General features: G+C 47.3%; 1 protein-coding gene across 3 annotated transcripts; it reads right to left on the bottom strand.

Moving 5' to 3' along the window:
* Nucleotides 1-6343: 6343 nt before the first annotated feature.
* Nucleotides 6344-15461, bottom strand: osr2 (odd-skipped related transciption factor 2). 3 transcript variants are annotated; one of them, XM_038808613.1, is made up of 4 exons: nucleotides 14723-15461; nucleotides 8145-8862; nucleotides 7227-7326; nucleotides 6344-6777 (listed from the first exon to the last, which is right to left on the bottom strand). In XM_038808613.1, exons 2-4 carry the CDS (start codon nucleotides 8798-8800, stop codon nucleotides 6595-6597), a joined length of 939 nt encoding a protein of 312 aa, XP_038664541.1. In that variant the 5' UTR covers nucleotides 8801-8862; nucleotides 14723-15461; the 3' UTR covers nucleotides 6344-6594. The 3 variants fall into 3 exon arrangements, with proteins under 3 accessions (XP_038664541.1, XP_038664543.1, XP_038664542.1); XM_038808615.1 differs by having other exon boundaries at nucleotides 6344-6695; XM_038808614.1 differs by lacking the exon at nucleotides 14723-15461 and adding an exon at nucleotides 9388-9459.
* Nucleotides 15462-15883: the final 422 nt, after the last annotated feature.

Genomic DNA, 15883 nt, shown 5'->3' with positions numbered 1-15883 from the left:
AAGTTCCTTGAGAAATACTCGACAGGAAGTACTCATTTTGCATTCTGTTCTCGATTCCTGGAGTAATCCCGCAGCGAATTCATCCCGAAACACATGGGAGTGGGAACACGTCAAGGTTGTCAATGCGGTCAGGAGCGGATACAAATGCGAGGATTTCGCGGGATATATTTAAAAGCAGGACGATAGATCATTTCAGAACCGACTCTGCACCAGGCTTAACAGAAACATGGACATATTTATATCTTGCAAGCAATTCCCCTCCCCCGACAGCACTAGTCAGCAACTCAATGCTGTGTTTGCAGGTTAATACCGAGCCATAACAATAACACAGTTAGATTAATGTCAACCCCAACACCAGTTTGCCGAGCCATCTCATAATTCGGTGAGGATTTCAGAGTTAATGTGGGAATGTGACCATTTGCTTCGATCGAATGTGTGATTGGATGGAGGATTTTCCTTCATCGACACAAAGGGATAAGAATTAGGAGCCGAACAATTGAGATACAGTGAAGATAAAAGGCAAAGGATATTGGGAGGACACGTGGAGGGAAATATAGGGGTTTTAATTTTGCTTTGAAAAAATTGTTGTTGTTGAAGTTTCCACATATGGAATAGTGGGGGCAGCCTATTAAAACACCGACACAGTACAACCCGAAGAATTGCGTTTGGAAACTCCCAAGGTACCGTTAAAAAAAGAGTTTTGCGGTCTTTGTGCTGTATTGAGGCACTTGATTCTTTGAATGTCTACAATAAACTCACCTGCATTTCGTAGACATTTCTACTTCACGAGCTGGCTTTCATTAACTTCGAGCAAGAACTCCTCTGGTCCCTTTATTGAAATGCCCCCTTGAACAAAAAAAAAATCATCTATTCGGCATTCGCAAGGAAATCGCAAAGTCTTTCCCGAAATTAGGATTTAATTAAAAATAAACATGAACAGCCTCAAACCTATTGGGATTGTTTCTGCGGAGTCCGGGAAATTATTAGTCCTTTGCGATTAGATTCCAATCTAGTTCCATAGTGTAGAGATTATATTTACAACGCAAACATAGTCATTTCCCATTAATAATCGCCACAAGGCACTGACCTTGTCAACACGCTGCAGCCCAGGGTTAGTCTCCCTGTGTGATATGGGAGAGGGTAAGAGTCATTCTGTGCATTATTTCTTACGAAACAGTAACCAGACAAAGAATATCGTTAGTACTGGGGAGACGGCGGCGTAGTGGCATTGTCACTGGGCTAGTAGTTCAGAGACCTGAGACTCTGGGTTCAAATCCCACGACAGCCATTAGCGGAATTTAAATTAAATTGATAAGGGGAATTGAAACCAGTCATAATTGGTTTTACAACAATGTGCAGCCCTTACCTGGTCTGGCCTACATGTGACCAATGGTGGACAACCTACGGCCAGGGGCCACATGCAGCCCAACTGGATTTTGAGTGCAGCCCAACCCATTGGTTGACTGGTGTCCTCTCGCAGGTTTGCCACATTCCTCCCTATTCTGGCCATGTAGAGTTTTTTCCTACCGGTATGACTGAAGTGTGTGCTGATTGCTCACAACATTGACCTTGCGCTCCAAAGTGTAAATATTTATTTTGTTTTTGCCATTCGAAGTTGAGGACAGTTCAATTGATATATAAACGAGTACTCGTTTTCTATAACCTCGTTATGGAATAGTCCGCGTGCATTACATGTACAATCTTATTCATTTTATTGTTAATCATCGAACCTGATTTCAATCTTGGGGCCCACCCACTAGCCTAGTTTGCCCATCGCTGTTCCAGACCCAGAGCAATGTGTGGTTGACTCTTAACTGCCCTCTGAAATGACCCAGCAAGCCACTCACTTTAGGGATGGGCAATAAATACTGGTCTGACCAGTGACGTCCACATCCTATGAAAATACTTTAAATAAAAATACACACAGGTGACGGACCATCTAACCCCCGAAGGTTCGGGCGATAAAATGAGTTTAAAATCAAACATTAACTTGAATGACAGGTCTTGCTGCACTCGAGGCTGGAAACGACTGTGGTGCGTGATAATTAGCCTTCTTAAGGCCTTGTTAATGTCCAAGAAAATGTCCTTTTAAAGTGCTGTCTGACGTATTGGTGTGTGTGTGTGTTGTCAAGACTGCAGGACTCTGTACTCCCCGGGGAAGAGAATCGTCTCCTTCCTAAAGCTTACAAATGGTTAAGAGTGTAACAGGAAAAGCAGAGAAGAACATTTTCTCCAATGCTTTCTACGTGGGGAAATCTGAAGGGCATTCTTTAGGAACAGATTTACAGTTTCCATATACAGAGCGCGCATACAGAATCTAAACCGGAGGGGACCCCGCAAAGGGGTGGGGGGGGGGGGGGGGGTGGAATCTAACCCATGGGTTGATTTACCGATCACACCAGGAATTAATCCATTCGGGACTGCCATTTTATTTTCACATCGCAACAATTTGGTGAATTGCTGGTTTCCCATGATTTACTTGAGCGCTTTTGATTTAAGAAAACATTGATGCTAAATGCGCTTTGATCCGGGAAAGCCGCCCATCCTAGTCTTGAATGGAATTTTGGCAGTTTAACAGTGTAATCCCTCAGGTTAACACTGGGTCTCTGCTCCCCCTCTGTCCCGCTGTGCATTCCTCTGTAAAACCATCATTCCTCTGCCGCCTATGTTCTGCAGCCTGGTCCAGCTGGCTGGCGAAGTCAGTTTGCCTTCAAACCTGCAAGCCCCCCCCCCCCCCCCCCCAAACACACACAAGACATTTCCCCCTGTATTAGATACACGCCGTGGCGCATAGACCTATTGGAGATGTGTTGCAACTTTGAGACAACGTTCTGAAGCCCCTTGTGGAAAAAAAAAACGCCAAGGGCTCTCCAGCAGCGAACAGCAATGAACAGTTTTAAAGATCGTCCGCTTTGAGACAGAACCGAATCAGCAGGTCCGCTTCTGGGGCTGTACAGCAGCGGATATGTGGCCTCTCTAATGTAAACTGTTAGGTTCAGCGCCCCTATACCACAATCTCCCAGTGTCCTCATGACAACTGATTCACATGATTGGTCCTCTCTCCATGAAATGAGAATACTCGCGCGGTTTCTATCAAGGTTATTACCTGGGGCTGCAGTCCGGCCAGAACTTCAACAACAGAATGTCAGAACTATCAACCTGCTCTTTATTTATGTAGCCATCCGCTCAGACTGTTTTAGAAATCCGCTTATTAAATAAACAAGTGAAAATTTTGAAAGCTCTACGTGTGTGCCTTCTGGATTAAATTCAGGATTGATTGATTAATAATTACGACGTGCAGTTAACCCGAAACTCTGGGTGTTTTTTTTTTCCATCAGGTGATAGACTCGGTCCCAATCTTGCCACGTTCTTCTCAATTCAGGCTCTGTGTGTATTGGGACATTCTTTGCTCCTCCAATCAAACTTTTACAGTAGCCCACTTACTGGGGGTACTTTTTTGTAATCTCCCCCACCTTATTATTTAGGGTTAAAGTTTCTATTCTCGACGAATGCTTCATTAAACCACAATACAAACAGCGGGCAGAGTTTACAGGGAAAGTAGTCTGCCCATATTTTGGGTAAAACGGTAGGCGAAAAAAGGGGGGTGTGCGTTTTTGGAATGCAAGAAAATAACTAATTTAGACAACTCATTCAGACTGTGCCGCTCCCAACTCTTTATTTCCTCTTCTGACCCTCGGTGGGAGAGAACGAGTCAAGATACATGTGACCTATGCAGCAGAAGCCTTGAAGAGCAGGTTTGCTTTTTACTAACAGTCACCTAAAAATGTGGAGCAGTGTTGGTGTTTGTAACTTGATACTCGATATCTAGAAAGCCAAAACCTAACTGTTATGAATCCGTTGCCGATAATCGGCCAATCAGCCCCAGGATGATACATGCAGTCCGTGTATCGTTTCATAGTTGCATTTCATTCCTTAACCTCGGCCAGCAATATTCCCAAACACAGCAAACAGCTGGATGTCACGCAGGACATGGCAACTGCTTCAAACACGGCTTTTCCCTGGCCGCTTCTATTGGTCATATCCCTGCTAAACTCTTGTGAGTCGCGATGTTCCTCCTCGTACATTTGCGTGTGTAAGCGTGTGTCTACCTACGCATGTGTTATCTCTATATGTGTGAACGTGTATTCGTGAATCAGGACACGCACAGCCTTCCCGGGACACCCCTTCTTTTCTGGGATGCAAACCGGATAAACCCAGAATAAGATATTCATTTCCCATTAATTGTGGAGTTATTTCTGTACATTTTAATGTTTGAAACCAACATGTTCATTTGACCAAATATTAAAATCATCTCAATATAATTGCACAGCTGGCTTCTCCCTCCCGGACCACAGCATTCCTTTAACAGCGACTATTAAAACAATGCAAGCATCGTAATCCAGCAGTTCCAGTAAACACGTATGATTTGATCCAAGGATTTAAATTAAGAATTTGTGAATGATTGGATAGGTTTGAATGACATTGCGCCTGTCTGTTGATGTGATAACACCGGGGCAGGTATCAGTCCAAAGCGACAATAATTCAGCTAGCGTCGTAAAAACGATTAAATTAATCCAATCGATTGGATTTGTGACAGATTAGTCCCACCCAAAAGGTGGCTGGCGTTAACGATAACGCAGAGACCGCCTTTCCCAGCCAAGGTTAGGTGCAGAACGCCATTCCAAATGCAAAGTGGCAGCTCTTCCTCGGCGCTATGTAAACTCCACTCTTTTAGCAACACATTTTGAAGACGGTGTCTTTTTATTATGACGGACAGTCCCCCGCGCCTCACTCTCTCAACACCTTCCAGCCCTCGTTCCCTGAGCAATCGGTTCATTTAAAATAAAGTTAAAGATAAACTGGAAGGCGGGTGAAAGGTGGAAACATAAATCTACGTCTATTTTGTACGTAAATCCCTGATAAGGTTGGACATGTTGAATTCTTAAATTGGGGAACATCAGCCATCAAATGGTTCAGGAAATTGCAGCAGATATTAGAATACGGCAGAGCCTGTAATTTAAACAGCCCGCACCATTGTTTCGATTGCACGATTATATCATGATTTAGAGAGGACTCGGGCGCCCTGAAGTATGAAGAACCCCTTTGTTACACTCAATCTTTTAGCCTGCAAACCAATTACGGTATCAAGTCACCCAAACCCGGCATATTTATATTATAGTCGCTGCGATAGGCTGTTCCTGGGGGGGGGGGGGGGGGGGGGGTCCCCCATTCAACCCGTTCCTGTGCAATCCTCAATCTGATGTAACTACAGAAACAAATGTTTCGGATGTCGCCGAGAGGATTGGCTGAGGAGATGATATGGGCGGGGGATGGGCTCTGGGTGAAGATGGTGCTGACAGTGAGGAAATGTGGGTGCTGGGCAAACAGTTCCAGAGCCGGCTGTGTCCACCATTCCAATTACAAATATATATCACAATTAAAGGTCAAATGTTGAACTTTGAGCTAGTGTGCCTTCGTCCTCTTTTCCTCTTTTTTAAATGTTATCCTCTCGCCATTTTATTTAAAACAATCGAGCAAACAATGTGTCCCTGGCAGAGGTCTGAAGCGATCGGGTTTGTAGTGTTATTTCCCCTTCTATGTTCGACTGGGTTCCTGAATGTGTCCCGGTGACTAAAACCGGCCTCACAATCCAATGACAAGCGGCAGCTCCCAATGAAGATTGATCAGAAACTCGGGGGAAACCATCATCTGGCCGGCCAATAAACAGTGTAAGTGCGGAAAGAGGATATATTGGATGTTGCTTCCTCTGGAATGGACACAGTGACATTAGAAACTCGGGGGCTTCATGTTGCAGATTTCCCAACGACCTCCTGCTCCTAATAAAGAAACCCATTAAAAAAAAATCCCAGCTCCATTCATTAGCCTGAGGCAGCAGTTCAGAGGGTGGGATTGGGGACGAGCAAATTGGCAGCTTCCGAGAGTAATTGTCAAAGCCGAAAGAAACCCCGGGTTCACAGCTCGCTCCCGGCCAGAGTGGCCGAGAGGGGATTTTTAAAAAGCCCCAGGTGGCTGCTTGCTGTTATCGGCCAGTGGTGACTGGGTGAAAATGTGCATCCCTGTAACTGCCCCTCTGCAAAAGACTGAGCCAGGATTTATCAAGGAGAGGAGTCCACCCCACCCCAATAAGATTCATTTCTAAAACAGGAGATGGAGGAATCCGTTAACAGTCCCGAGAAACACAGTAGAAAATAAATCCTCACGAAGTCTTGATTGAGGACATTGACAGCCACTTCATTTCGCTCTTCAAATAAAGTATTTGTCGGAGCGAACGCTGTGTTTTGGCCATTGAACCTAATTGGAACACAAAGTGCGAAACACGAAATGATAAAAGGCATTTTTATTATCATTATCCACATACTTCCAATTCCTCCCGTTTCGTGATTGGAAATAGAGCAGTATAAAAAAAACATTTTCTGTACATGATTTGGACAAGGAATATGTATAAAACAGTTGAATTACATGAAGGTGACTATTGTCTGTATTTTTTTTTTGGGGGGGGTGGATATTTGTTTATTTTACACGAGTGTTCACAGCAAATTCAAGTAACGCGGAGTGGCTTCGCTGCAGGTTCGCTCAGTATTCCGCCCGGGGGGTGTGGGTTAGGCTGTGCCGCCGAAGGTCGCAGTTACGTCGGAACACTTTGCCGCACTGTCCACAGTTGTAGGGCTTGATGTCTGTATGGGTTAGAAGGTGAGTTTTCAGGTTACTTCTTTGATTAAAGGTTCTTCCGCATGTGGGACATTTGTGAGGAGATTCCTGTTCAGATTTGAAGCAAGCAAAGGATTAATTCCTTTTTTTTTCGTTGATTCTCCCCCCCCCCCCCCCAACCACCGTCTTGGACGAGATTGCCCAGAAACCGCGGAACAATCGCGTGTTTTGTCTACATCAACTTTATTTGTCATTTTCAAAAGAAAAAAGTCAACAGTAAACTAAAGTCGCTTGTGTCAGTTACAGAGGGGACGCTGTGAACGAGGCCGAGCAAAGTTACACCTCGTAGTGGCAAAGACATTGATGACAAACAGGCTTAATTCATCTCAACATTGGTCAACTCTTCTTTGTCAATTAGTCCAGGTCGATGCAAAGCCCCCTGTACCTTCCTGGCCCCTCCCTTCAAAGATAATCCACTCTCCCACCCACCATCACAGGGTTGGCCACATTCTGACAAATGGGGGCTGAGATGACAGGGTAACTTGTTTTGACCGTACCTGCATGTGTAGCGTTTTGTGAACGGCTAAGGTTCTCGATTGGCAGAATCCTTTGCCACACTCCTGACACTTGAACGGTTTCTCTTTGGAATGAATATATCTGCAAATCAACACAAGTGGCAATTCTCAGTAAGGCGTCCGTAAACATGTGCCCCCCCTGCCCTGTTCCTTTGTACGGCGATCGGGTTGTTTGTGTGTGTGTGTAATTCTTTTGCCTGGCGGATTCATCTGCTGCTGGTTCAATGGTTCATTGGGGATCCAGCGGCTTCTCCCGCAGCCCTGACCAGGCGCGGGGACAGCGCCCCCCTCAGTCGGAGCAGCGCCCCGCCGGCAGCCCGGGGACGTGTCACTGGGTTCAGGAGAGACTTCAATATCTTCCGTCCAGATTGGCCCTGTCCAGTCTCACACCCACATCACAGCTTTCCTGGCCATGTGCAGAAATTACTCTGAGGGGGGGGGGGGGGGGGTGACACACACACACACACACATAGACGCCCAGGACCTTGGATCCGTGAACAATTTCTCAAATCCAGCCACCATTTCACTCATAGTGACCCCATTCTAAAGGTTCAAAATCCACATCGATTTATTATTGTTTTTTAAAAAAAAAACTACAGGTGGCGGCAGGTAAACATGTGGCTTTTTTTCAACAAAACAAAAACAATCCTCATCCATGAAACGCCTACTGAATGTCAACAGCAATCTCTCCAAAAGGCCACCCCCCCCCCCCCCCCCCCCCACACACACACACACGGAAATAAACTTGCACTGTAGTTGCCATGTGCTAAATAACCCAACATCACCGCTGCCTGCGCGAGAAATACCAGGGAATTAGTTAATAAAGGCTCCGAGGGTTTGCATTGATTATATTATTAACAGGAGGGTGTGTGGTTGCAGCTATTCCGCTTGGGTACCAACCTGTGGTCTCTCAGGTGATCCTGTCTCCTGAACGCCTTGTGGCAGATGTCACAGGTGTAGGGTCTCTCGTCTGTGTGGGTCCTCTCGTGTATGAGGAGGTTGTAGGATTTTGTAAAGTGCCTGCCGCAGAACTTGCAGATGAATTCCTTTTTGGTTTTGGAGGGCAGCCTCCCCCTGGAGGGTTTCCTGTCCAGGGCCAGCTTCCCAATCTGCCCGAGGGAGCCGGCCCCGCCGCCGCCCAGCTTGGCAAAGTCCCCGGGCTTGGGCGGGTCCTCCTGGGTGGCCGCAAGCGCCAGGTTGGCAAAGTCAAAGCGGGGCCTGTCCTTCTGCAGCGAGGGCAAGGCGTGGGCGACCGTCCCTTGCTTGGGGTGGAAGACGTGAGCGCCGAAGGGCAGCGCCGGCAGCGGAAACCTGCCGTTGACGAAGCCCTGGGCTGCGGCCATCTCGGTGAAGGTGGAGCGGGCGATTCCGTGCAGGTGGGGGTAACCCAGCGTCCACTGGTTCATGTGCATGGTCTGCACCGTGCTCAGCCCATACAAACCCTGCAGGTGGTCCACCGCCGATGGGAAAGTGTTCACGGCCCGCAGGAAGGAATAATTGGTCAGCTGGAGGGGTGGGTGCAAGGGGATTGGAGCGGGTAAAGTCTTGCTTCCCATTTCTCTCCAATGGTCAACACTCCGGGGTGGTGGAAGATGCTGCACAATTCCTCCGCCAACGTCTGGGAAGAACAGAGAGAGAGAGAGAGAGCATTTAATCAGTGAACGCGAGTGAGGCCTGCAGAACTATTCCTGACAAGGCAAACCCAGCCTGGGAGAATTGAAATGGACGATTAAAACGTTTTAATACCCAGCGGAGAGAATGGAATCACCAATATTTTCTAGCTCTTTGGCATTTGTTACTCTCAATCCAACTTAATGACATGCTCAAAACTATTGTCCCAGAGAAAATGGCAGCAGGAAAAGTGATCCAAAGTCGTCGAACATTGAACAAGTCGCGGCTGGGGATTGGGTGTAGCAGAGTACAGAAATTGCAAAGTTTGCAGAAACTGCTTGGTTGTTTTAAAACATTGCGATGTTGCCTGGCTCGCTCCTCTGCCCACATGCATGCATGAAACTAAAACACTTTCTAAAGACCCATAATTGTCTACGGAATAGCCTTTTTTTTTAAAGTGGCACAATTTAATGTGAGCTCCTGGCTTTGAAAGTGTGCAGTGTGGAGAGAGGGAGGAAGGCGCAGTAATTACCCCGGGTTCTCTCTCCACAGACACAGCCGGACCTGCTGAGTGTTGTGCCCAGCAGTGAAAGTTTCTGCTCTCATTGCAGAGTTCCAGCAGCCACAGTATTTTGCTGTGAATGTATTGGCTGCCGCTCCTGAAGGAGACACAAAATAAGGGTGACATGTTTGCAGATGGCGACTGGTGATGTTCTAAGCACCCCCCCCCCCCTCTCCCCCCGAGCTAGCCGCACAGACCTGCCCTGAATGCTGAAGAGAACTAACACCTCGCCACTTTAACTTTACGAGACGGTCCATAAACGCGCGTTTAAATCTAACATTTCGAAAATTCGAATAAAAGACCCTCCCAATCGACCATCACATTAGGTGGGGTGCATTCACTTATCAAACAAGCGCCTTCCCCGTTACATCAATCCTATGGAGATAGGAGTTGGGACACTGAGATCAGTTCCTCACTCACTCACAGATCCCTGGATATTCCCACCTTGCTCCTCCGCGCGCCGCCGTCCTTTTTGACGAGGGGTGTTTTGTTTTTGGTAAGAAATGTTTTGAGGTTATGGCCCATCCTGCAGACACATCCCCGGGCGGGTGGGAGGTGGTGGGCCTGGGGCAGGCGGGTGCCGGACTGAGTTGGTTATTTTTCTTCATTCAAGAACAACTCATTCATCAAGATAATGGAACAGAGAGAGAGAGAGAGAGGGAGAAAAGGGCAACACTTCACCAAAACCTCTCCACTTAACAAAGCCACTTCTGAGAGTGGAGCCCATGTTGTATGTTTCAGTCCAGGGAGAGCGAGAGAGGGGGGAGAGAATTTAACTCAACTTCTGTTACTTTGGAAAGCTGAGGAATATTTCGCACATGTTTAAAAAAATACTGGTGATTTTAAAAAATAATAATAATTCAGGGCTGGAAGTGTTTCATTGAATATTAGCCGGGAACTCATGAGGCAGGAGAGGCGAAGGTGAAATATTAAACATTTCAGACCTTTTTGAAAACAGAGGTCTTTTTTGAAAGCGGGCGGGTTTACTGCGTTTGACCTGGTCAAGCCCAGCGGTGTTTAAATCTGATCATTCAGGTGAGGATTGAAGCGATTATTTGAAAGATTAATTTAAACGAGCGCGAGAACAGCCTTTGATTACGCGAGTTGGGTTTTGGGGATCACAGAACACAGGCGTCAAACACCGAAAATCTGCAATCTTCGCAAATGTCCAGCGTTCCATCTCTTAAATGTTGGAGATGCTGGCCGTACGGATCCGTACAGCTCGATTCACCCCCAAAAAAAACTCTCCTCGAAAGAGCAGGAAGAGCAAAACACCCTTCACAAGAGGATATATTGTTACAAGGATTTTTTTTTTGACGCACACTATCAGATGAATGCAACAGGTCGTCACGAGAATCGATGGCCCCTGAGGTTTATTTTTTTCTGTCTTTTTCCAATCACATTCTGTCTGATGGTGATTTAGATCTGACCCCCCCCCCCCCCCCCCCCCAACCACCACCACCCACCCTCTAAACACAAGCAGTTCACTTCAAGTTGAGCCTGAATTCCTCTGCATTGACCTGGAAGATCTGGGTTGATTGTATCGCCCCTGTCGACTTTCCATTTACAAAGTTAGGCGGACTCCGATGGGGTAGAGTTGGTGGTGGTGGTGGGGGGGGGGGGGGGGGGTCTGCTATCTGTCGCAGCTCGCCTCCTGCTTATCAATTCGCCAAGCCTCCACTCAGTTTATCAACCAATTTCTAAAAAAAAACCCTATTGCCAATTGATTCCTCCACGGCGATAAAATCAGCTCCTTGGAATGCTAATCCGATCGTATTTACAGAGGCCTCTTTAAAACCCCCCGCTTTAATCTGACAACTCGCCGACACAGAAATAAATGGTCATTTAAATTAAATTAATTTCCACCTTGTGTATTCCGAGTAATTCGCCATCCGGTTGTTTCTTTGGGAATCAGCCGGTGCCGTGGGATCGAATAGAAGACGGGCTCAATTGAGAAATGATTGTTTACTGCGATTAAAAGCAGTATATGAATATGAAGTTTAAAACATTGGGGTTGCCTCACTGACTGCATTTTAAAACACACATTCCACCTTATCAATTATTGCTTGCACTGCTGTATATAAAACACTTATATATACATTTTTCTCCTGTCTGTTATTTTCTGCTGGCCATGTTTGACATAAAGAATCTGTTATTGAGCACATTTTGGCTGTTATTTATTTTACCCATGAAACCCCAATGCCCTCTCTTCAATATAAGGGCTAAAATCAATCTCCCCCCCCCCCCCCCCCCCCCCCCCCCCCTTGGCTGGTGCAGGATTTAGTGGGAACGAACTGTTTTTTTCCCCTATACTCTCGCTTGAGCCTGAGAAATATCTCCTTGCTCTGAAGCGTATGTGTGACTGTGGGCCCGATCTAAGCTTTGGAGCGAACTGCGGGCGTTTAAAACCCAAATGTCAGGGTATTCCCAGCGAATGAATGAATCCCTCGCACACCAGTGCCCCCCCCCCCCCCCCCCCCCAGTTCACAGCCATCCCCACCCGCTTTATTCCTGTGAGAAGGAAATCGCAGCAAATGTAGCCCAGGTAGCCTATCCTTCGCCCAAACCGCAACTCAGAGTGCCTGAAGATTTCATCAAAAACCGTTTGCCCTCACCCCCCCCCCCCCCAAAAAAAAACACAATTCGGTCAGACATGGTTCTAGAGACTTGTACACAGCAAACCCACACGGGGGGGGGGGGGGGGGGGGAGACTAAGAGGTTAGGGAGGGGAAATGATACAATGCAAGCGAGGCCTTCACAAAAGTGATACAATGTCACATTAAAGAGCCGGCGACTGAATAAGGTGTAAAATACTTAATCAGTTCCAACGTTTTACTAGAAAGGTGGCTAACTGTCCCATAATATTGTGACGTGTATTTATTTCCCCTTGTGGGTGGTCAGTGTTCGGCGAGAAAGAGGATATGAATGCCAGTGTTTTGTGTCCAGATCTACACTGGTCCAGTTAACTGAGTTAAAGCTACACTGGGCGCTGTCTAACCTGACTTTCCAGAGCCATCCAGGTGGCTTATCTTGATGTAACGCGGTTCAGAATGTCAAAGTTAATGGCGCATGTTTGACACACAATTGCACCGAGTTTAAATGCCCACAATTTGGGGGAATAAACAACGATCCCCGATTCTTCCCACTCTGCGGTTAGACATGAACACGGAGCTGTTCTTCCCAATTCCAAGGTTAAATGCTTTCAGTGTTTTATTTTAATAAAGAGAGAGATCCAGACGGCGAATGGATTGCGGGCCATGCTCTCCAGAGCGTTTTAACCTCAAGTCATTTTTTTTTCCCCCCTGTGGGAAGCATTGTGTTGTAACACAATCCCTCACACAGCTGGGAAACTGTGAGGCAGATTCACTGAAGAGTTACAATGAGATCCCGGCAGTTTCCCCCCCGGGATCCATTTCCCATTCTTCTTGCAGTTGTGTGGGATTTGCGCCCCCCCCCCCCCACCCTTTTTCTACCTGCCGGGATCCCCAAGCGCGATCCAGCTTCTCCCTGACATTCCTCCCGTTAATAACTGGGATTTGCCAAGTTCGCCTCAAATGCACTCAGTCAAGTATGTTAAAGTAAAAACTCGATGGAGTAACTTCACACTTAACACCTAGTTAGGCGCTGCATTGCTGCTGTCTTTAATCGCCCTCCCCTCTCCCTCTCGCCATCAAGGTATTAAATAGTCACCAGGTTGAAATGCCGGGCACCCCTTTCTGTTAAACATTGTTTTTTTTTACAAATGTGTTACTTAAGGTCCAATTCGCAGCAGAAGATGGGGTCAAAATGATAAAAGTTTTCCAAGGGGCAAGAATAATTTATCCAGACTGCTTACTAAAATGACCAACCCGATTGTTAACTGTCTTAAATAATTTACAATTCATGTCACAGTTTTAAAATGATACAGAGAAATTAAGTGTGTGCGGCGCGTGTGTGTGTGTGTGTCTGAGTAAATCTCTGCCCAGGATTGAATGTGTCGCTGGCTCCCCCATTGAAAGGGAGTGTCTGAAACATGAGGGAATCGCTAAACAAACTGCAAAATATTTACTGAACTATGTTGGCGCCTGGATCGCTCAGAAAATCGGTCCCGGCTGCCGAAGGCCGTCTCGCTAAACGAGAATTGTTCGGCCCACCTTTCAGGAACGTGGACTGGTTAGCAACAAATCAACTCTCCAACTCCTCCAACACTTTGGAAATTAGCAAAGCAGGTCATCGCTTCATCCCTCTTTCGAATTGATGGTTCCCCTTGTTATTGTCAGATTGACTGGGTGAATTAAGCCAAGAGGGCTAGTAAAAACTAACTTCTAGAGAGAGAGAGAGAGACAGAGGGTGATAGGTCCAGGAACACAGGACCCAGTGATTTGGTCAATTTCTTGGGGATGTCAACGTGTGAGATCACAACCGTGTAATTTCACCCAAATACCCCCCACCCACTCACCCCCATCTCCTGATCTTGTGATCCCCATTGCCCGAATCCAGAGAGTCAACAGATGAGAGGAGAGTCAGTGGGAACCTTCAACTCCATCCCATCGATTTTAGCTGGAGGATTCCAATCCTGAATCGCTTCAGGTGGGAAGAAAAAAATGTTTAAAAAAAATAGAAGCAGGGAATGAAAGCAAACACGCGGGAATGGGGATGATTTTAGCTGCGGTGTTCAAATCGGGCGAACAGTCATCATCCCGGTTACTGTGGGGGCTTTCAAAAGATGCGCGGGGGGGGGGGGGGGGGGGGGGCGACCTGCCCATCTGCCAATTGAAGCACAAAAGTAGCAAAATGACTCTTGCAATCATTCGTCAACAGAAGCGGCAGAGGAACCTTGAAAATAAGGGAGGTGCCATGCAAGGTGTGTGTCCCACTTTGACATGTCCTGGATTGTACTGCCCCGTGATCCTAACCACACACACACCCGTTAACGTGAACCGATTTACTTTTCTAACTGGGAGCCTCAATTCAGTGCCTCTGTCATAACTGACTAACTCAGCAAAATATCCCTTCCCATTTCCTATTCCTGCCTGGATAGAGCTATGGGACTGTCACACACATAATACACACACAGTCCAGGCACACTTCGATGCTGCTGGATTTGTGCAAATGAATAATTATATTTCAACCTCGATGTAGCCTCTCCCTTCCAATCGCCGATTACAAACTCGAAGGTTATAATTTATTGCAAAGAGGGTGGGGGTCCTGGGAATTTCTGGTCTATCCGGGGGTGGGGTGCTATTTCCATTCCCAAGACTGTCCCAAAGAAATGACCCAGGTTCTTTTCAATGATACAATATTCCAGCACACACACACTCCTTACCCGGCGACACAGATGATCCCCAAAGTTTCCAACTGTCTCAGCAAGGAGCAAAGGCTGTGAACTTTAAAAAAACAACAACAACTAGGAGGAAAGTCTGTCTTCTCTTTAATCCACAGCGTCAAGGGTGCAATATCCAGCCGAGTTAAGTCAAAGGTTCTCCAGCTTGTCCCAGCTGGGCGGCTGCATTGTCGGCCCGGGAGGGGCTTGCTCGGACGGGCTTGTCCTCACAGGAGCGGCGGGGAGTGTGCGGAGGTCTGAGGAGGCGGCTTGCGGGGGTGGGGGCTCTGGGTCGGGGCTGACGGTCTCTCGCTCTGTCCGATTTCCCTCTGAACACAACCCTCCAGCTTCCATCACATTTCACTGGAGCGCAGCGCCTGCGCACAGCCGGGGGGATGATTAACTCCAGCAGTGGGTTCCTGACATGGGTTCAATGTCTCTGCGATGTGTTTACTTTCTGTTTGGCTAGCAACACGTCCTTAAAGGGACGGCGTTCTTTTTTTAAAGCACCGATTTGCCTCGGGGTCAGGGCAAGTATGGGGAGGGGAGGGGGTAATAGGGAGGGTGATGAGGTAGTGAGGAGGAGGAGGGAAATCTGTGCCAGGACAGAATCAACTCAATTAACAAGGGTGATCAAAAGATGTGAAGGGGGGGGGGGGGGGGGGGGTGGATGAGCCCATAAACCAATCGTGTTATTTTCTGGTATATTTCAGGACCAGGAAAACAAGGAGCAGCGAACAGTCCCCGCCATCCCAACCGGGGTGTGGGGTATGTGTGTGTGGTGGTGGTGGTGGGGGGGGGGGGGGGGGGTATCCGACCACTAGGGGCTGAGAAGGGGAGAGACAACGTCACAATGTTTTAACATTTTACCTCACCACCAACTCTCCCCCCTCCACTCTCTCTCCCCTCCCCACATTCTCTCCCCCCCCCCCCCCCCCACTCTACCACCCTCCAGCCCTCCCCACACCCCAGACTTCCCATCAGGAATGAACGACCCGATTTTCATCTCTTGTCGATTTCAGTTCAATTTACCTGCAGAGAAAAAGCAACATTCATTTCCTATCTTTCTGGCGGGTCTGTCTTCCCCAATGTTCCGCTCTCCAGTCCAGAGTGCCTGGGCACAGATTAAGACTTTCTGAATTTCAATTTAACGTTGAGGCAGGC

Source organism: Scyliorhinus canicula, chromosome 10 (genome assembly GCF_902713615.1).
Source record: "Scyliorhinus canicula chromosome 10, sScyCan1.1, whole genome shotgun sequence".
NCBI lineage: Eukaryota > Metazoa > Chordata > Chondrichthyes > Carcharhiniformes > Scyliorhinidae > Scyliorhinus > Scyliorhinus canicula.
Note: the sequence above shows the minus strand (reverse complement) of the source record. Positions and strands in the feature narration are given on the sequence as shown.

Excerpts from the sequence above, each read along its gene's own strand:
- osr2 (XM_038808613.1), bottom strand. The coding sequence starts at position 8,800 with ATGGGAAGCAAGACTTTACCCGCTCCAATCCCCTTGCACCCACCCCTC. Across the intron at positions 7,327-8,144 it reads GATCACCTGAGAGACCACAG|ATATATTCATTCCAAAGAGA; the intron begins GTTGGTACCCAA and ends GTTGATTTGCAG. Across the intron at positions 6,778-7,226 it reads ACAAAACGCTACACATGCAG|GAATCTCCTCACAAATGTCC; the intron begins GTACGGTCAAAA and ends AAATCTGAACAG.